The following is a 21,878-nucleotide window of genomic DNA, read 5'->3' on the forward strand; positions in this document are numbered from 1 at the left end:
AGTAATATTATATTTTGTTTAGCTTATGAAACCTATATAATGGTGCTTCAATTAATAAACAATGCTCTCTTTCCTGTCAGACTGCTGTCTGTACAGTTTAGAGACCCCTCTTAATCAAGCAGTATTGTGTGTCTGTTATGTTTGGTATCTGGCTGAGCCACTGAGACAGGTAAATTAAATAGCAAAGCTTGCACTCCTATCCAGGGCTGAAGGGTGCGTTAGCCTGCCCTTTCTGGGAGGGGGAGGGCTTAGATTTGGACCCAACAATTGGCGACCACGAAGGAACCCCAAAACAGTTCCGTGCCAGGTTTTGCAAAATACCCACAGGCGCCCAGAGAGACTTTCTCTCAAACGGTGTTTTGAAGGACCGAGCAACGGAACTACTGGGGTAAAATTGAAGTGAAGTGGTACCTGCCAGATATCATGGGACAGAGACGGAGTAAGTCTTGTATGTCAATGTCAATGTTGTGACCCCCTTATGTTATGTGCAGGTGACGAAGGACGTCTTCAAATCAAGGTAGGCATGAAAAGAAAACCATGGTAAGGTTGTGTGCAAGGGAATGTACACGGATGATCGCGGTCAGGGGCCACAGAGTACTGCTGGCCTCGGGTTAGGTCTTTTGATGCTGCGCGCTGAGCGCAGCTAGACAAGGATAGCCCAGCGCAGTCGAATTTCTGGCCCTTGTGGAAGCAAGAGCGCAGAAATGGGCTGGCATCAAGGTAATGATTGGTAGGTCTGTAACCGGCAGGACCCTCCTCCCAGCTGTTTTGCTGACGACCCCCCCAGACAGCAGCATATTGGCTGCACCATAATCCCGTCAGCCCCGCCGCTCTCTCCCTCTCAGGAGAGCGGTGCCCCACCAGGGCGGGCATCCGACTCACATCCAAAGGTCGGTGGTGCGCTGTCTGAGACAGATCCCGTACAAAGATCTGAGCCTCTCGCACAAAATAGAGGCAGAGATCCAAAAACAGGGAGGGATTGGGAGAGGGAACCTGAGGACCGGCTAAACGCGCTTGCGCACACACTCTCCACAAAAGGGGGGATGCCCCCATCCAGCTCCCATGCCCTTTCTCCCTTTTTTTCAACAGCAGCGCCTCAACAGCAACAGCAACAAGTCACGGCAGAATGGAAAAGAAAAAGGAGGAGGGGAAAATGGGATGCTCGCGTGGTTGTCTTTAACAGGCGCGTTTCTTTCGCGTTGAGCACAAGATGTGGTTGGAATCTTAAAGAATGAAGTCAGTTGGCAGACTTCCATGTGAGTAAAGGTTTGTAGGTTTTCTGTGGGAATATAAGGGAGTAGCCGAGTTCTACTGTAATTGGAATGAGTGTAATTTTCTTTTCTTTCTTATTATGTTTTGCTGTCTCTTGTTTTAAATGCTGCGGTTAATCCAGAGGTTAAGGTATAGAGATTCCCTGGCACATTGTTACCCCCTCCCCTTCTGTGTTTGGCAAAAGCCCTTGATAACATGGTGTCTCCTTCCCCTTTCGCAAAGTTCTGGGGAATGAAGCCTTGCAAGTATTTTGAGCCGGTGGGACTAGGCACTTGGAAAAGGTGGAAACAGGATTTGCACTGGGAATGTTCAGTCTCTGGCTGGCAGAGACTCTTATCGGGTTTGGATACCCCCCTCTGTTTTGTTATTTTTGAGAGTCAATCTGGGAGAAAAAGCTGGTGACAACAGCTTTACTCATGAGTAACTTGATTTGGGAATGTGGCATTTGAAGGTGGCTCATCCCTGAACTTATTTTGAAATGACGTTTGGTTGTTTTGTGTGTGCACGGCTTCATTCTCTGCATTTGACTTTTGGTGTTGGAGTCCCTTTTTTCTTGCTACAATATTGGGTTTAGTTTAACTACTTCAGTTTGCTTTTTGTGTATGTGCATGTTTAAAATTACAGCCTCTCCTTCCTTTCCCCCACTTGCCTTTAAACAGCCAGGGGAGTGGCGCAGCCGCTGCCCCTTGCAGCCCGGTATACTTCTCTTATCTTTCAGTGATTGTATTTGTTTCTGTGCACATAAATCATGACTTAATTACAGGAATCAGTTCTCGACTGACCCAAGATTATTTTTGCTGGCACCTGCAAGGGGAAAGCTTTTCTTTATGCATTTTGTACATGGTTAGAAGTCTAATTGCTAACTCTTTTCAATTATAGGAAGAAATAGAAGCCATATAGAGTCATAATTCCAATTATTTCCTCCAATTCTTTGACATGAATCTGTTGATATTAAGGGTTTTTATTTGTCCATCTTGTTTGATAAATGTTTATACATTAATAATGCCTGTTTTGTTTTTGCATGAGCATAGAAGGGAATCTCCTCCTTTTTGGCACTTTGAAAGGGAGGCATAGTTCTGAAGTATTTAGTTTTTGCTCATTTGTCCTTGTTTATCCTTTTAATTTTTGTGTATAAGCTTTTTGGAGCTTTTTTTGTCACCCAGGTATAAACTTAAAGACATTAAGAAGTTTAAGAAATTGACTGGAAGGGGGACAGCATTCTCTTCCACTGTTTGAAAGGAACATCGCGTACTCAAGATTAAAAGTTAAAGCAGCCCCTCCATTTTTTATAATAGTGTTTTTAATTGATGTTTATGCTTTAAGTCTAACTTGATCCTTATGGTTTACTATTTTTTTATACTAAGATTTATTGACTGTGTTTTCTTAATTATGCCAATTGATTTCAGCCAGGCCAAATCCCAAGGAGAAGAGGAAGGGCCTTATTAATTATTGTGTTGTCTGCTATGTAACTACAAATTGCTCTCTTTTTTTTCATTGCCAGTACTGGTTTCCTTCTCTCTCTCTCTGTATTCCTCTGTGCACGTTCTAATTATATTGAATAATTGTTTATCTCAGTCCTTGCCATTTGACCACAACCACCGTGTAACAGAGGAACGTTTTCACCTAATATTTTATTTCCTCGGGAGCTCCCTTCTCTATCAAGTTTCTTAAAGTTGTTTTCTCCAGTCTGTGTACACAGTGGACTGATTTTTTTATTCTTCAGTGGTTTAGAATTTAAAATGATTGTTTTGTGCTGACTTTTGCTGTCTGATGCATGGGCATAGATATGCCAAGGTGATTTAAGTAAGGTAGTTGAAGGTAAGAGCATGTGTAAGGATGGATAGAGTTAAAGACCAGGGAACGAAGAATAAAAGTGCAAAAGCTAGGTATTTCCTAAAGAAAGCCCCATGTGCCCATTGCAGGGAAGGGTAAGGCTATTAAGTATGTTGGAATATAGTATGCTGCGAAGAAGGTGCGTAGAGGAGGCTGGAGAGCTGAGTTGAGGGATTGGAAAAAGTGACTATTTTCCTGCTTATCTTATTTTGCAGAAAACAAAGGTTTGAAAGGTTTTAAGTAATGTTTTATTGACAAACGTTAACTGAAAGAGGAACAGCAAACGAACGAGTTAATGCCAACAGTTCAACCCCTCCTCCTTTTCCCACTCTCTGAAACTCAAGGCTGAGGGTAATGGCAACCCATCCTTTCTCTAGTCCATTTAAAATGGTTATAGTTTTGTTTTCAATTGATTCTGAAGTATATTTAAGTATACAAACTGACAAAACATTTTTTTTATGATTTGGGCTAGCTCGATCCTTTCAGTTTATCATTTCTTCCAGAGATTTTTATATATATACACATATATATACACATGTATATATAATAGATCAACACAGCTGCCTACGTCTTGGGGAGTGTGGGCATGGATTTCCTCAGGACATGGCTATTGGGGCTGTCACACTGAGTTCCTGTATTTCAAAATTTTCCTCTACATCCCTTGTAGTCAAGGAGAAAAACAGTGCATGCTAGGGCAAAACACTCACTTAATTTCTCTAGGATCTCTTCATCGGTCATCTTGGATTTCTTCCGTTGTCGATCTGTGTTTCTGTACAAAGTGTTTGTGCTGGAGTTCTCAGGCTGGGGGGTTGTAGGTTCTTTAGCTGGGGCTGGGGCAGCAACAGGTTCAATTACAGAACGTGTATAAATCTGAAAGAAACAATGGGGGAAAGGGTCTTAATTTAACTGTGAACTTGGAGAAATCGAACAACAATGAATTAACAATGTGCTACACACAAGTAAACACTTGAATTGTCTTCACTGCTTCCACAAATATTATATTGCTTTCTCTCAAAAGGTTTAATTTCAACTCTTGACAGGCAGATAATGGATTTCAAGACTTTCATTATGTTGTTCAATTTACACATTATATCCTGAACTAAGAGCTGTGCTGTGCCTTTTCTCAAAATGCAGAAAAGCTTGGGATTAAGTTATACATCTCAGATCAGAACTACCCACCTGCCATAGTTTCCTACCAATTAAAAGCCAGGACTTGCGTACTAAACTCAAGGCTGTTCTTCCAAAATGAATTTTCTTACGCTGCTCATAAGAAAGAGCTGCTTGCTTTGTCAGAGGCTGTGTGTTTTCTGAACAAGCAAGTTAAGCAAAAAAAAATCTACATGGAGGCAATCCAAATCCTATACCAAGAGAGGGTTAACTCTGTAAATTTGCCTGAAATTATATACATTGAGCACACAAGCATAACTCCTCTGCTTTTGCATAAGTTATTCTGGGTTTCCCTACCCATGGAGAGGAGGAAGAAATGATTCTAAACATAAGAAGAGCACTGCTGGATCCGACCAAAGGCTATCATAGTCCAGCATGGTCTCACAGTGACCAACTAGATGTCAGTGGGAAGCTGCAAGCAGGACATGAGCACCACAGCATTCACCCTGCTTGTGATTCCAAATTGTGTGAAGTATTGGTTCCCCTCTATTCAGCACTGGTTAGCCCTCATCTTGGGTACTATCTCCACTTCTGGACACCACACTTGAAGGAGGATACAGGCAAACTGGAACAGGCTCAGAGAAGGGCAACAAGTATGATCAGGGGGCTGGAAACAAAGCCCCATGAGAAGAGATTGAAAGAACTGGGCCTGTTTAGCCTTAAGAAGAGAAGACTGAGAGGAGATATGATAGCACTCTTCAAGTGCTTGAAAGGTTGCCACACAGAGGAGGTCCGGGATCTCTTCTCGATCATCCCAGAGTGCAGGACACAGAATAATGGGCTCAAGTTACAGGAAGCCAGATTTCGGCTGAACATCAGGAAAAACTTCCTGACTGTTTGAGCTGTACAACAATGGAACCAATGCCCTAGGGAGGTAGTGGGCTCTCCAGACCTGGAGGCATTCAAGAGGCAGCAGGACAGCCAACTGTTGGGTATGCTTTAATTTGGATTCCTGCATCAAGCAGGGGGCTGGACTCGATGGTCTTAGAGGCCCCTTCCAACTCTATGATTCGCAGCAACTGGTGTTCAGTGGCATTTTACCTCCAACATTGGAGGTAGTACATAGCCATCATGGCTAGTAGGCTTATCTTCCATGAATCTGTCTACCCCCTTTTAAAGATGTAAGCTGCTAGCCATTGCTGTATCTTGAGGAAGCAAATGCCATCATCTAACTATACTCTATGTGAACAAGTACTCCCTTTGATCTGCCCTGAATCTTCCAGCATTCTGCTTCATTGGATAATCCTATACAGCTTGGGACCAGGATACCTGAAAGATCATTTTTTCCCTTACATACCCATTCGATCACTGCGCTCTGCAGGTGAGGACCTCCTGCAGATACCATCTTATCAGGAGGTCCGTTCTGCACAACATAGGAAATGGACCTTTAGTGTGGCGGCACCTACCCTGTGGAATTCCCTCCCCTTAAATATTAGGCAGGCATCATCTCTTTTCGGTGCCTATTGAAGACCTTCCTCTTTAAACAAGCCTTTTCAGTTGAGACCTTATCCCAGTCTGCGTCTGTGTTGGAATTGTTTTTAAACCTTTTTTTAAAAAAACAACAATATATTTTAACCTTTTTTTTAAAGATGCCTTGAAAGCTTTTTTAAAAAAATATGTTTTTAAAGATGTTTTGTTTTAATGTATTTTTTAAAGCTTGTTTTTATGATGTTTTAAGTACATTTACATTTTAAAGTGTTTTCAGTGCTTTTGTTTGCCGCTCTGGGCTCCTGCTGGGAGCGAGGGCAGGATACAAATTAAATAATAAATAAATAATAAATAAATAAAATAAATAAAGCCATCCTAGTTGGTGGCCATCACTGCCTCCTGTGGGAACGAATCCCACAGTTTAACTATGCGGTGCATGAAGAAGGACTTTCTTTTGTCTGTCCTGAATCTTCCAACATTCAGCTTCACTGGATACTGGATGTCCCCAAGTTCTAGTGTTATGAGAAAGGAAGAAAATCTTTTCTCTATCCACTTTAACAACAACAACAACAACAACAACAACAACAACAACAACAACAACAACCCTTTTAGTTATAACCAGGGCTGTGGAGTCGGTACGCCAGACCTTTGACTCCGACTCCTCTATTTTTCTACTGTCCGACTCCAACTCCAACTCCAACTCCTTCAAAAATGGCAAACTGTAGTAAAATGGTAGCACAAGGCACTGGGGCCGATGGGAGTTGTAGTTTAAAAAAGTAACTTTTCCAAGCTCTGGATTCACGTGGTGGTGATCAAATGCCTTGTGCTACCATTTTACTAAAGTAAATTTGTTATTACTAGTTAATATACATTTGCCATTTATGAAGGAGTCGGAGTCAGTACATTTCTACCAACTCCGACTCCACCCAGAATTGCTCCCGACTCCAACTCCACAGTCCTGGTTATAACATGAAAGGTAACCTTTCCTCAACCCCGTGATCATTTTGGTTACTCTTTTCTGAAACTGTTCCAGCTCTGCAATGTCCTGTTTGAGGTAGGAGTGATCAGAAAAAGGAACTGACTGCTCTAACCCCAACCACTGGAAACATTAAGCTCCCTGGCTTCTGAGTTTTCACCATGCATCGCTTACACACTTTGCATGTCTTTGCAGCCCTAAGGGCTGGAAATCTGTGAAAAGGAGAGATGCTTGAAAACCTGCATTCTGCATCCAGCACCAGATTCTGTGCTTTTCTTCCTGCACTCCTGCAGAAATGTGGGGTGTACACAGACCTGGTCCTACCATATGGACAACAATGGAAACTACAGCCATTAGCAGCTCACAGATTTTGTATGCTCTGGACGTGGGGCAATAACAGGTGGCGGCTCATTGTCATCCTCCTCTTCTTCATCTTCCTCATCTTCCTCTTCTGAAACTGGGGGAGCTAGCGGGGGTTCCGATGCCGTTTTTGTGCTCTGCAGGCGAGAGATGTTGACAGAAATGAAGCTTCATTCAGCTATTGGGGAATTATTGCCGTGTAATGTCTGCATTAGGGATGGGTGAGAAATTCAGTTCAGTTCACATTTCAAGCCGAATCTATAGAATTCATACTTTCTAAAACAATGTGAGAACTGAAACACAGCTACCCTTCAACATTCACACTTATTCAAATTTTGCAATGCAGTTCACCAACCAAGCAAGGTTTACAAAAAGGCACATATTGGGGAAAATGTCCATTAAAAGGCATATATGAGTTAAAATAATATGCAAAAATGCATTATATCATGAGAAAGGGCTTGCAAAAATGTGTACGCTAAGTCAAAACTGCCTACAAAAGTATGTTTATTCGGAGAAACTCACTCTAAAATGCTGGAGAATTTTTTTTTTTAAATTGCAAATTGCTGCAGAAATGTAGAGTACTGAATTTAAGATTGGAAAAATGAGACAGTGAGGACCGAATTGACAGATCTTTCCATCCCTAGTCTGTGGGGTGGGGGCTCAGGTCCATGGGCTTAATCAGACTTGCCAGACCTCCCCTTTTGGCCCCTGAGGCCATTTTGGCCAAGTCATCCAGGGCAGGTAAAAACCTGGCTATGCCAAAAGACAGGTTGCTGGCACTGCCAAGCAGTTGTTCGTTGGTGCTTGCAAAGCCCTATGCAAAGCCCTGAGCAAGGTGGCATTTTGAAAGGGGTTTCTAAATACCTGACAATCATTGTTGGGCTTCAAGTAGCCCCTTTCAAAGGGCCATCTTGTGCATCACTTTGCAAAGCACTCTGCAAGACCTGGGTGGGCAGGAACAGTCTCCTCAATGTGATGAGAGGTGACTGACAGGTGGACTGCTCCGCCTACCTGCCAAACTTAGCCCACATGGGGAACAGGAGATACTGACCATGTCTAGTGTCCAGATCCACTTCCCCACTCCTGCACTCATGTATGATGCACCATTGGCCATGGGGCCAGAAAGCCCTCCTCCCTCGTGAATCTTGCTGTTACCGCTTTTATTCTCCATCACTTCCATCCCGCTCCTACCTTTGCTAATTGCCAGCTTATACATAGGAAACAGAACTACAGCCCAGTAAAGCAGGCAACATATTAACGTTGTTACTTTTATGTAATTATTTCCATTATTCATCACCTTATAAAAAAATTCAAAGCAAATTACAAAACAGCAGCACTGTTTAGTACAATAATACAATAGCATTGGAGCAGGCGCAATATGGCATCTGGGTACACCATGGTGACCCCCACTTTGGCATCCACCAAGGCCCCTTGCCCCTCCCAATCTTATAAAATTGAGTGTTTTGGGGTTGCCTTTGTTTGTTTTGCCAGGGTGGTGATGGTGGTTGCTTGCTCCTTTATTAGTTTTTGGGGGAGGTTGTAGGAGTTTTGTCTTCTCTGAAATGGATACTTTGTGGTGCCACAACAATTTCTTAGATTTCCAAATATGCCTGTGGGCCCCAAAGAGTTGAGGACCCTTCCCCTAGCACATGAACAATAAAACAAAACAAATAGGTGACCATACCATAATTCACAATAAAATAATCAACCGTCTCCCCACAACATCCTAAGTATGATCACCATTAAAATTAACCAGTTGGAAAGAAAAACAGGCCCCTCCTGTTTTAATAAGAATGCACCTCAGATGGCTCCTTGAAACTTGGGACTAAAACCCGGAGCGGATTCACTGCCCCGCTAACATCAGAGCCACCAGCCTCCACTGCTTATGAGGTATTCTGCATGCATTTTGATAGAGCTCTAGAATTCTCTGTGGAGCTGCGTTTGCGAAAACAGGGCTTCCTCAAGAAGCCGTTTGTGCTTTTTATGGCTTCATCAAGGACATTTTTTGTTACTGTCATGGCTGGCATATTTATATATTTATATTAAAAATGGCAAAAGGAAAAAGCAATTCTCATTTCACCAGAATTCATTACAAGGAGTCATTCAGCCTGTCGTAGGTTCTCATACAGGCCACGCAGTGAAAACTATTTCTCCACTGCCATCGTATGGCCTCTGTTGTGCAATCAAATCTCTCAAATTAAGTCACTCAGCACTAAAAACAAAAAGGAAGGCAAGCTCTTGTTCATTCATTCAGCACCAAAAATAAGACCCTTATACTCAGCACTGTGCTGATATGGACTGTTTTAAGTGCACCTTTGGGATATCCATTGTAATTCAACTTTCATTAAAAAGCATGCTGCTATTTCAGGCATTCCTATGAACATAAGCAGTGCAGGCTGGTCCATTAAGGCAAATGGGGCACTGCCACCCCAACCTCAGTCTGCCCTGAGCCAACCCTCACCTGGCACTGCCCATCAGCTTCCTCCTCCTTTAATCTCAGTGTTGCCCCTCGTAGGCATCAGCAGGAAGGATGATGGGAGACAAAATAAGAATTTGTTGGCTCTGCCTGTCATTGCGTCTGGCTCCACTTCCTGTCGGCCTCTCTGCCTTCCGCTCTACCGTTCCCAATGGGCACCAGGCACTGCTGAGCTTAAGAGCTCTGTAGCTAGATCAGACCGAAGGCCCATCTAGTCCAGCACTCGGTTCTCACCGTGGCCAACCAGATGCTCACGGGAAGCCTGCAAGCAGAACCTGAGTGCAACAACTCTCTCCCCACTTGCAGTTCCCAGCCAGTGGCATTCAGAGCCGTGCTGCTTCCAAAATGACTGGCTGCAGTTACATCCATTTTAGCCAGATGTATATCAGATTAAGTCACAGAGCTCGGCAGAAAAGGTATCACAAAAGACGGAGATTAGTTTATGTCCAATGACAGGGTTTTATACTCACCGAAGGATGGGCTGCAATGTAGCCATGGGCACTCTTATCTGAAATGTGCAAAAAAAAAAAAAACACGTTCACAATGGCCTCTCTGAGCCTAAATGGTGCGATTTGACAGGGTCAAGCCCTTTCCCTGCACTTTTCCTCCTGATTCCAGCCTCCAAGCCTGCTGCTCGGTAAAAAAAGAACACTCATCAAGAGACTGTTGACCCACTTAACCATCTAGTTCAGCCCTCAGTTTTCATTCTAAATGAAAACTAGAACGATTAGGTGAACAGTTGTTGCCTCAGTTGGGAGCAGCTCGTCAGAGCCCAGGGCCCGTTCCACTCTGAGCTACAGCTTGGTGGTTCCGACAATGCCTTCTCTACAACCATTGCCCACTTACCTCCTGACGTAAAGCTCATATATTTCTGGTTATTGACTGTCTCTTTGGAGTCATAGAATTTGAGGACATCCAGAACAGCTTGCGGGTTCTTCTTCTGTTCCAGTTTCGTTATATTGGAGGTCTGCAACAGCCTGGCCCACTGTTCAGGAATCCCCTGTGAACAGCAAAGGGAAAGAATGACACTTCAGGGCATTGCATCCACTTGACATTCTGCCAGTATAGCTCCTTACCAAGGATCCCATGCTACCTGTGACATTACTTTTGGAGACTTTGATTGATGCCTGACAGTTTAAAGCTAGACACTTTGCAGCAGATACAATCATTCTCTCATCCTCTATTAAAACAAAGAGATAAAACCTGGATCCAACTTAAAAGAAAAAAAGGGGGGGGAGAAAAAAGAAAGTTATGACTGTGACAGGAAAAAAAGGTGCATGAAACTTATCCTTAAATCAACCCTTGCTGATCCATGGAACAATGATGGAAAAGCTTAGATCATCTTCACAGCGGTTCAGGGCAGACACCCAAACACTACTCTAAATTGGAAGACAACATGGTGCGCTTTAGGAGCTTCACACTGGATTTCTGATGCATAACAAGAGAAAATGCATTCTGCTTAAATGATAAGATCAGATCCGACTGAGATTGGAGCCGCCTCCTAAAGCATTAATTGGCCTTTGGGGAACATTCTCCACAGTTCAGGGGGGGGCTGCAATTTAGAGCCAAAATGGTAATTCCAAGTTATATAATGCAGCTGGTGCTGTCAAGGAATCCTCTCTCCCGCGTCCTTCATACAAAAAATAAGACTGCAGGAATTAGGAGCAGAGGCTGCAGCTGCCAAACCACCCAATCTTAAAAGTTTGCATTGAGCTGTTTGATTTCTGAAAAAGTCGCCTTGAAACATCCAGTATAATCTCCTAAATCCAAGGAGCAACCCTCTCCTCTTAACTGCACAATTAACATCCTAGCAGCAAATCACTTAAAAGTGCATTGAAGCATCCCTCTATTTTGCCACCCCAGCTTAGAGCTACATTCTAACAAGATGGGTTCTATCTTTCCATTTCCCCCGCCGCCTACAAAGTTCTCTGCAAAAATGAGGTGTGGCGTGGGCCTCTGGAGTTTGGGGTTAATGATGAGAAGGTGGGAAGAAGCCAAGCAACAAAATCTACTGCACACACATGGAACCTGCCGTGGCAGAGCTATGACATCTCAAAGAAGCACTTGGATGCACGCTTCTTTTGGGACTGTGACGCACCTCTGGAAACTTCCCTGTGCACATCTGTGAGCCATAGAGATCTGGCTGCAATGGACGTCAATAAAGAAAGAAAAGAAAGTTAAAAGAGAATGTGGGACAGCTTAGACGGTGGGAAAGAGGTGAAATCCAATGGGTCGAATTGGGGCAGGGAAAATCAAGGGGAGGGGGCAATCCAATCTAAAAGGGGGAGGTAGCAAACACAGTAATCATTGACAGGCTACAGGAAGACTGACTATGAAAAACAGGGTGTGTGCATGTGTGGGTGAGAAATAAATTACAAGTCCAAAGTTTGGAAGCAGCAATTCCCCATTTAAAGATGGTGTATGTGCGTGTGTTTGCTCACTAGAAAAATCATACTGCCAAGTGAGTGGATCAAATATTTAGGACTCAGAAACCACCTTGGCAATTCTGAATGGTCTCCATGTTGAGATTTACAGTGTGATCCTATGCAAGCTTATTTAGAAGTGAGGGGCAGTGTGTGTATTAACAGTGCAATCCTAGCCATGCTTACTCAGAAGTAGGTCCTATTGAACTCAGTGAGGCTTACTTGCAGGTATGTGTGTTTAGGATTGCAGCCTTAGATGACACTCCTAGTCCCATTACTAAAAACTGTGCTTCACAAACAGCCAGGGCATAAACAAACACAAAATGCTACAATCAGAATCATCAACCGATTCTGATTTTTGTTTTGTTTGGAGTTTGTATAATGGATCAAACCAAATTATGCCAGACATAATGCAGAGAGAAAATTCCTGGCAGCTCAAAAAGGGAAATTTTGATAAGGTTGCTGAAATACAGCTAGCCTTTATGCAATCTAAATTCATTGTTTCCTTTTGTTTTTTTAAAAAAATCAGAATTTATGAGCTTGGGTTGCAGCCAGTTTTCCTTCTAGATGTGGAATGAGAATCTCTCTCATTAAAAGGCATGCTTTGCAGAATTCTCCTTCAAAAATAGTGGGAAATCCAAAGTTCTTCCTCCCCACCATATTAATGAACCAACGTCTTCACAATAACTATCTCAAGGTCACAGAAGCATGCTTCTGCCTAATCATTTTCAATCAGTTCATTTAGCACTCTGTGTCCCAATTTCTGTAACTCATGGTGGCTCCAAGCAGCATTGACATGGGAGTTTGAACATGCATTTATGACAGTTGACATCATGTCATTGGATGTTAATGACCAAAAGCCAAATTTCAGAGCCCATGCAGCAGATATTCCCGAGTGTGATTTTGGATGCAGCGAAAAATAACACAGGTAATTCAGCCAGAACACACGTTGGCATCATGTGCCAGAGGAAAACTGTCCACACTGCACATTGTGCTTGGCACATAACCAACAGGGCAGGCACAGCAATTATGGCAATCCTCTGAAATGAAGAAAGGGCATTTGCACATATATTGGATGTTCCCCGGACACTTCCAAACTTATGAGAAAAAAGAAAGAAAATGTGACCACCGAACACTAGGGAAATACTTTTGTTAAAAGGCCTGGTGTTTGCAGCAGAACCCTTGTCACAATGTACTACTTACCACAAAACTACCACAAAAATAAGGAAAACTCCAAGATGGCGCAGACTCATATCTAATTAGTGGAACCTGCTGTGGCCATGGAGCTAAGGACATCTGACTCTTCAGGAAACAGAATTCGCATATGATTCCAAATATGGTGCCTGAGCTTCTGAGGGTGGCTATACTCCCTTGCTGTACAAGTTAGCCACTATGGACAACTAGCTGGATGACCACCATGAATTTGTGTTAATAGATTCGGGCAGAGCAACCATCACTTTTCAGGGCTACTGTCCTCAAAACGTAATTTTGCACTGAAAACTTCTTTTTCCCCCTCATCTCTCTCTTTTTAAAAAAATTAATAAATCTCCATTTTATTGAATGTTACAAGAAAGACCATGGCACAATTAATGCATTACTACGATGTCATGGAAACAACTTCCGTTGCTGGATCCTATATTGCCATTCTAGTAAAATTCAGACTAAAGAATTATGGGATGGACAGGACAAGGGAAAGGAACTATAAAAGTACAAGACTACTCTGGGGACTGGAAATGTTGACACAGTTACTTTCCACATGATCCATGTGCCCTACTTGATTTCTTTATCTAAATGTTAATCAAGCAGCATGGGATCAAGCCACAAGGAATGTGTCTCCCAACACCACACCTGTGATTTTTATATTATGTTCTAAGGCCTCTGCCCTTTACCGCAGCCTTCCCTAACCTGGCTTTTTGGACTACAACTGGCCAAGGCTGGTGGGAGTTGTAGTCCAACATCTGCAGGGCACCAGGTTGGGAAAGGTTGCCTTAGTGCATTAGAAAATATAGATTCATTTTTTCAAGCCAAGAGAGAGAGAAAATAAATACCTGGAGGAATAAAGAATGGACAGAGAAAGAAAAAAAATGCAGTCATTAGATTATGTTTACTAATCATTAGATGATGCAGAGCTTGGAAGTAACTAGTTACAAGTAATGGATTACTTGTAATTCATTACTTTTTTGAGGAATGAGTGGGTAATTCCTTTACATTTTGATTGTAATAGAACTAGGAGTAATTTTACTACTTTTGTGGAGTAATTGTAACGTTTCCAGAATTACTTTTGGGCATTACTTGGGGGGGAGCAGGGGAAGTCTTCTGCTCCTCTGATTTGTGGATGAAAATCATGTGCCTCAAACTGGGCTTCTGTGCAGTGTCGTTCATTCCTCATGCTCTGTGGACTGGTAGGAGGCGACGAGGGAGGAGGCAGAGAGTGAGATGGGGTGGAGTGGAGAAAACAATTATTTAAAAAAACAGATAGTGGTGGTGAAGAATGGAGTGGAGGGAAAAAGGATCCGGAGGTCAAGAACATGGATAAAGGAGGAGAAAGAGGCAGCAGCAGAATGGAGATAAAGAACTGTGAAGGTGAAAGATGACGATGCGTGTGTGTGTGAATACTGTGTTTGCACTTGGCACACAAAGTGGCCTCCACCACTCTCTGGCTATTGTGCTGCATTTGCAGTATTTTAACTTTTTTGCATCTCAGGGGAAAATGTTTGCTTGGGTGAGTGTCCCTTAGTTGGTGGCAGGGCAGGGTCCGGGAGGTGGTTAAGTGAGAGAGATTATGCTGGCTGGCTGAATGGGGGGGGGTGTTGCACATGGTTTGACCGAGTAGTGGCCTCTGCCTCCCTTCCCACCTGCCTTACCAACGGAGAGACCACCATTGCTATCTTATGGATAAAAAGAATTATTCTACTACCTCTGCATGTGTGTGTTTATTTTTAATGTTGTTTTAGGCTACTTAGATGTGCAGCAGCCAAGGCCAGCACCTTGTAGGTGTTTTTTTTAAGTAACTGAAATGTAATTATAGTGATTACTTTGGATGAAAAGTAAAGTAATCAGTTACTTTCAGAGCAATTGTAATGGCAATTACTACTTTTTTGGGCCATGTAACTGTAACTGTAATTTATTACTTTTTAAAAGTAATCTTCCAAGCTCTGAGATGATGTTTCTGGAATACTGGCTCTCAAAGAATATTTCTTGTGCGGGCACTCATTGGTTCCTTAGTCTCCAGGCTCAAAATGAGACTGATTTGAATGAAATAATATATCCTAACTCAAGTGCCTTTTGGAAAGATAGATTAATTATATGGGGGAGGAGATTAATGATGGTAAGGGGGCTAGTCAGCTACACAAATCAGATATTAAACCTAGGGATGGATGGATCAATTCTATTTCTGGTTCGTGCCAGTTTCAGAAGTTTATTCATAAATTCATTCCCCCAGTTTCTGCATTAATTTGTGATTTTTTTAACACACACACACATTTGAAATTAAATACATATCACAAAATACAGTATGTATTTTGTGTCAGAGTATACATCTCTAAACAAATGTTATCCTAAAATATATATTTTGTAATACATTTTGGTTTATTTGTTTCAGCTGACAACTACACCACAAATTTTGGAGAAGTGAAACTCAGAAGGATATGTTCCAATTTGCGCATTAGTCCAAGTGGTGCGGATCAGATCATCCTGTGCTGGAATTCAAAGAAACTGAATTCCTCAAGCATCCCTAATTAAATCTTTATCAGGTGTCTTCTCAGGATGTTTGAGGAATAGGTACGGATGAAGTGAAATTCCACCTCAGCTACGATTAACAGATCTCTGGGTGTGTGTGTGTTTTTAATACTTCTCAGCTGCTCTAAGCCAGGGTTTCCCAAACTTTTTTTTTCTGTGGACCACTGGAAAATTGCGGAGGGCCTTAGCAGACCCCTTAATGATTTTTCTGCCTGTTGTAGCAATGGCAACATGCTGCCCTAGATGCTGTATGGTTTTTATGTATGTTTAAAAAACTGTATTTTTCCAGGTGTGCTACAGACCACCTGAGTGAAGCTCATGGACTACTGGTGGTCCACAGACCACAGTTTGAGAACCCCTGCACTAAGCTAAGGGTGAAGAGCTAGAGCAGCCTTTCCCAACCAGTGTGCCTCCAGATGTTGTTGGACTACAACTCCCATCAGCCTCAGCCAGCATTGCCAATGGTCAGGAAAGATGGGAACTGTGGTCCAACAACTTCTGGAGGCACACTGGTTGGGAAAGGCTGGGCTAGAGAGTCAATGGTTCCAAAATGTAGACAATCTCACTTTTCCTACATGCTCCTTTGGTATCAGTGCTTTCTTCTCTCTTTCTGGAGGAAAGAGTGTCTGATAAGACAGATATAATGTTTTCAAAGATTTTTTTTTTTAAAGATGCTTTAAAATGTTTTTAAATATGTTTTGTTTTAATAATGGTTGTTTTGTTTTAATATATTTTAAAGTCTGTTTTTATGATGTGTTAAAGTGTTTTTAGTGCTTTTGTTTGCCGCCCTGGGCTCCTACTGGGAGGAAGGGCGGGATAGAAATCTAATAAATAAATAAGAACGATATATTGAAAGCTCAGCAAAGATGGAGAAATAAGCTTGCCCTGAAGAGCCATTATAAGGAGAGGCTTCAGATTATTATTTTTTTAAGAAAAAGAAAAATCACCACTTGATGTCAGGTTCTGTTTCCAGGCTCATAGTTTGAATGCCAAAACACCTGACAGCAGCTCTACCTGGTGAACAAGCAGCAGCTCAGCTCAGAAGGGGAAAGCACAGGAGTAAACCTGACTCAATGCTGTAGGGAGGTCTACGGGCCTCCCTGTTTGTGTCCGGGAACGCTATTCTCTGCCTGTCCCAGTTGTGGCCAGTCACATATTTTACAGGGGCAATCTATGTGACATGCTACAGTTGGGTGGGAAATTCTCAACGGGGGTGCTAGTTTGCATGGCATGCGTAGTGGAATGTCTAGACTAACTCTTACACTGTCCATAAGAGATGGATATAAACCCTGGGGTTGACTGTCGAGACCATAGGCCTGTGTTGCTTTCCTGAATTAAAAGAGTAGCTATTTATTTCTAAAGTGCTTTGGAATTCCCAGCCTATTGACATTAGGAAGGTACCCTTCAGTATATTGTTTTAGATACCCGCTGAAAACGTTTTGTTTGTTTGTTTCTGCAAGCCTGACCAGGCATATAATTTAGTTGCCTATATTTGTTTTAGAAAACATTGATTTTGTCTCTGACTGTGTACACAACATGCATTTAAAGCACATTTAAAGCACAACTCCCCCCAAAAAAGAATCCTGGGAATTGTAGTTTGTTAAGGGTGCTGGGAATTGTAGCTGTGTGAAGAGTAAACTACAGTTCCCAGGATTCTTTGGGGGGAGCCATGTGTTTTAATGATTATGGCTTTTATGAAAAATTGGTTTTTAAACTGGTTTCTGGATTTTAGCTGTGCTTTATCTGCAGTTTTATTTGTGCCCGGTTTGGAGATCACCCAGTTTATAAATCTTCTAAATAAATAGACAAACTATCCTACAGTATATATTGAAAGAGCATTTTCAGGTTTCCCCCCATAGTTTTCATAGTTCATAGCCTATGACAAGCACCTCAGGAGGAACAGGCACAGCGAATTAAACTAGGTTGATTTAGAGTAGAATACTCCAAGCACACACACGTGTAGCCCAAATAAGTCTAGCTACTTTCCTCTGGCATGGTCTAAGAGGGTAGCCTGTGCAAACATTACCTGCATGTAGAGCAAAGGTGGACAGGAGAGGATCGTGCTTGCTAGCCCTGCCGATTCCTATCTCCACCTGGCATAATGTCAGCGCAGAGCAGGGAAGCTATGGCCTTTCAGATGTTGTTGGACTCCAATTCCTATCAGCCCCAGCTAACATAATCAAAGGTCAGGGATGATGCAGTTGTAGCCCAGCAACATCTGGAGGGCCGCAGGTTTCACATTCCTGGCATATGGCCTACATGCATGCAGACTAAACACGTGCAAGCTCTGCAAAGCATGACTGGTGACCCTGCAAGGTCAACAGGTGTGATCCCCACTGCTTCCCATACCTGCATTCGCTCTGCATGCAAGGAAGGCCTGCACAGAACAAATGGCTGCAAAGAGAAGGCAGTTTAGCTAAGGGCGTTTGCAATGAAGCAGATAGAGGGCAAAAAGGATGACTTACTGTGAATTCCCCAGTGACGGCATCAAACCCCACATGGATCGTGTGTTCAAAGTCTGAAGGGAGAGAGATTTCAGGACGTTCTTTCTCTTTCTTCTTATTGGCTAGAAGCAAAATGTCAACAAGCACTTTTTTCCCCTGTGTAATCACCGATCCTTACATTTTACAGTCAGATTTATTCAAAGCAAGATATTGATCATGGGGGGGGGAGAGACAATTGAATCAAGAAGACCCATGTTTGCACAATCCAAGCAGTACAACGAAGCAGCACTGTAACAGTACAATCCTGTACGTGTTTACACAGAAGTAAGTCCCATTGCATTCAGTGGTCTTACTTTGTTAATTGTCCATAGAATTGCAGCTGTATAGACGGTTGATCCTGTAAGCTGAGGGCATGTGCATTACTCTACAACACATCACTTACATCTGAAAGGTATTTCAGTATACCTTCAGTAAAGGTATAATAATAATAATAATAATAATAATAATAATAATAAATGGAAATGGACTGCCTTCAAGTCGATTCTGACTTATGGCAACCCTGTCAACATGGTTTTCATGGTAAACAGTATTCAGAGGTGGTTTACCATTGCCTTCCTCTGAGGCTGAGAGGCAGTGACTGGCCCAAGGTTACCCAGTGAGCTTCATGGCTGTGTGGGGATTCGAACCCTGGTCTCCCAGGTCGTAGTTCAACACTCCAACCACTAGGCCACACTGGCTCAATAATAATAATAATAATAATAATAATAATAGTAATAATAATAATAATAATAATTTAAAAAACCATTTATTATCCACCCTTCACTCAAAGGTCCTAGGGCAGGTTACAACAATTTTAAAATACAGCATGAAAACAATTAAAAACAGCCTAAAATCACAAAATAGGGTGGGTCCTAAAATATATATCTCAGGTGTCAAAGGCCAGAGTAAAGAGATGCATCTTCAGCATTTGCTGAAAACTGCCCACTGAAGTTTCCAGACACACCTCTGTAGGGACGAAATTCCATAACTTCGGGGCCCTGAGAGAATGCCCTGTGAGTGCCTGAGCTTCTGAACTACCAAAAGCCCCCCTCTAGTGAGCTCAGCACCCAAAAGGGTCTGTAGGGAAGGAGGCGGTATTTCAGTTATTTAGGGCTTTAAAGACTCGTGCGAGCACCTTGAATTGGGCCTGTGGAACACCCTCCAATGGGTTCATAAATTGGCGATAGTGCTGTGCTTTAGGTCAAGACAGGAGAACCTGCAGCCCTCCAGGTTTCACTGAGCTTCATCTCCCACCTTTGGCCATTCTGGCAGGGGCTGATGGGAGTTGGAGTCCAACAACGTCTGCAGGAGGGGAAGCTACAGGCTCCCTATCTCTACTTCAAATGCATCATACCGTGAGGCAACAGGATGTGAAGAAATACTTGCTTTGCCAACATGCAAGTTTTCACCCATTGACGAAAACTTGTATTGATTGAAATGTCTTTAGCCGCTCCGTGGCCCTGCTTTCTTTTGCGGTAAAGAAGAACGAATGAGAGGTAGACTTCAATAAGGCATAACCAGTAGGGTGTTAAGGCAAACCCATCATACATTAATGCAGGGAGTGGTTAATATATATTTAATGGGGTGGTTCCCACTACCTTTAGGGATGTAGAGGTGCATCCATTCATGAAAAAGCCCACCCTGGACACCCGTAAGTGTATGGTAACTACCATCTGGTCGTAGTATCCCTTTTGGGGGCCAAGGTGGGTGCTTGAAAGGGGTTGGTTCAGCGGCAGACACTCTTGGAGGAAACTGGACATCTTGACCCACTGCAGTTGGCCGTCAGGCCTGGATTTGGGAATCAACCTTGCTTGCCCTGATTACATTTCCAGGAGAGGGGAATGTGACCTTGCGGTTCTTGCTTGCTCATTCAGCACCTTTTGAAACAATTGACCACAATAGTCTCCTGGACTGTTTCTATCAGTTGGGAGTTTGAGGCACTGTAGTACAGACCTGAACTTACAAGATCTGAACAGGGTAGTATATAACAGATGCTACTGGAGGTCGCTGATTCATAGGGTTGTCATAATCGTAATCAACTTGAAGGCATATAACAAGAGTAAACTCATTGCAACCGATGGGGCTTAAGTAAGTCGTGAACAAGCCCCATTGATTTCAATGTGTCTCTTCTAATCATGACTAAGTCTGGATCCAACCCAATGCACTTATTCACAATCACCCACTTCTCACATTATATCATCTATACAGCGGTAGGCCACATGTTTCATAGGCAGAAGGCCCCATGTTCAGTCCCTGGTATCTCCAGCCAAATAAGTCCTCAGGTAGAGTGTTCTGGAAAAGATCCTCCATCTAAGGGCTTGGAGAGCTTCCGCTTCTGCCACTCAGAACAGGCCCGAGGGATGTGCTAGAATTCCACCCAATTCAGATTTGGTACCGAATTTTCCATTAATTTGCCTATTCTATCGTTACAAATTGGATTTTTATGTAGCAGTTTTCTATGGCTATTTTTGAAAACAGACTTTTATATTTTAAAAATCTGCCTCTAAAATATTGATATGAAGAACGATAATTTTATCAATACTGCCTTTCATATCAATATTTCCTTTCAAAATATTATTTCCTTTAAAATTATCAATATTAATATCAATATTTTGTACAAGGGTAAAAAACCAATCGGTAAAAAGCAGCGGCTAACAGAGAATGAACTCGAATCGATATCAGCTTGTTAGGTCGATGGAATGCTTTCAACCCGGCACTGGCCAATGAATCCCATCCCTAACAGACACTCATAGGATAGACGGCCTAAGGTTTTGAATCAGTATAAGGCAACTACAAATGTGTCTAGGACCAATCTCTAATGCTCACATGTACTTAAAAACATTGTGCATGTCCCAAATGTTACATTTATCCTTATTTAATCATTATTAAGGCCTTATTAAATAATTATCTGGCTGCAATTTCTGCCCAGGATTCTAACATTCAGTTATATTAATTGAGAAATTATTTTCCTGCAGCAGTTTTTAGAAGCTGTGATGATATACACTAACTCTGCGCGCCAGAGTTCTTCCTTCAAGACCCCTTCTTCTCTTCTCTTTCCAACCCCCTGCTGACCCATTTTTATCTATAATGCGTTTGCACTTTCATTTTCAGCACAGAGATGGCCTGCGATAAGATGTCATATTTTTTCAGTATGCATCACTCCAAATGGTAGATAACAAAACTGGCTTGGCCTCCTTCATTCCTCTCAAGCAACTGTGGCAGAAATTAGGTTCAAAGGATCATCAAGTTAAGTTCAAAGAAACAGTCAAATCTATAAATGTGTGTGTGAGGAGGGAAGTTTTTACATCATATAAAGAAGTGACCACTGCTTTCCTTTAAGTGCAGACTCCAGTTAGGAAAGCTGACATACACTATGCCCAAAGCCTACTCTTAATAGACTCAATTGCAATGCTTGCAGTGAAGAACTCAGTTAACCTGCAAATTAAATATGGAAACAAAAGGATTGTGTCTAATGTACTGCTAAGTTAAAGTCACTTAGCGGTATCCTTATTGTGCAAGAGAAAACACAAGTACATTACCAAAGACTGTTGTGCAATGGATTCCACAACAAGAATCAGCTAGCACAACTGTTGCATTAGATTCCACTGTTGAGCAACCTCTAAACTCTGCCCTCTGCCAGCACAAGGGCTCTTCTTCAGTGTGCAAAGGCTCTTGCACAAGCGGACGGAGGATGTTGGCACAACCCAAAATTTATATTTGAC

The 21,878-nt window shown here is 42.4% G+C and overlaps 1 protein-coding gene across 9 annotated transcripts in view; it reads right to left on the minus strand.

The window, feature by feature from the left end:
* The window catches only part of PAK3 (p21 (RAC1) activated kinase 3), a 238,464-nt gene that overhangs the window by 42,844 nt on the left and 173,742 nt on the right, over positions 1-21,878 (minus strand). For all 9 annotated transcript variants that reach the window (XM_061598595.1, XM_061598594.1, XM_061598589.1 and 6 more), the window contains 5 exons: positions 18,139-18,239; positions 10,359-10,512; positions 9,983-10,020; positions 7,042-7,173; positions 3,813-3,975 (listed from right to left, as the gene is read on the minus strand). In XM_061598595.1, the coding sequence (XP_061454579.1) occupies positions 3,813-3,975; positions 7,042-7,173; positions 9,983-10,020; positions 10,359-10,512; positions 18,139-18,239 (588 nt within the window). The remainder of the gene's footprint in view (positions 1-3,812; positions 3,976-7,041; positions 7,174-9,982; positions 10,021-10,358; positions 10,513-18,138; positions 18,240-21,878) is intronic.

The sequence above is a fragment of the Rhineura floridana genome, chromosome 16 (assembly GCF_030035675.1).
Source record: "Rhineura floridana isolate rRhiFlo1 chromosome 16, rRhiFlo1.hap2, whole genome shotgun sequence".
Classification (NCBI taxonomy): domain Eukaryota; kingdom Metazoa; phylum Chordata; class Lepidosauria; order Squamata; family Rhineuridae; genus Rhineura; species Rhineura floridana.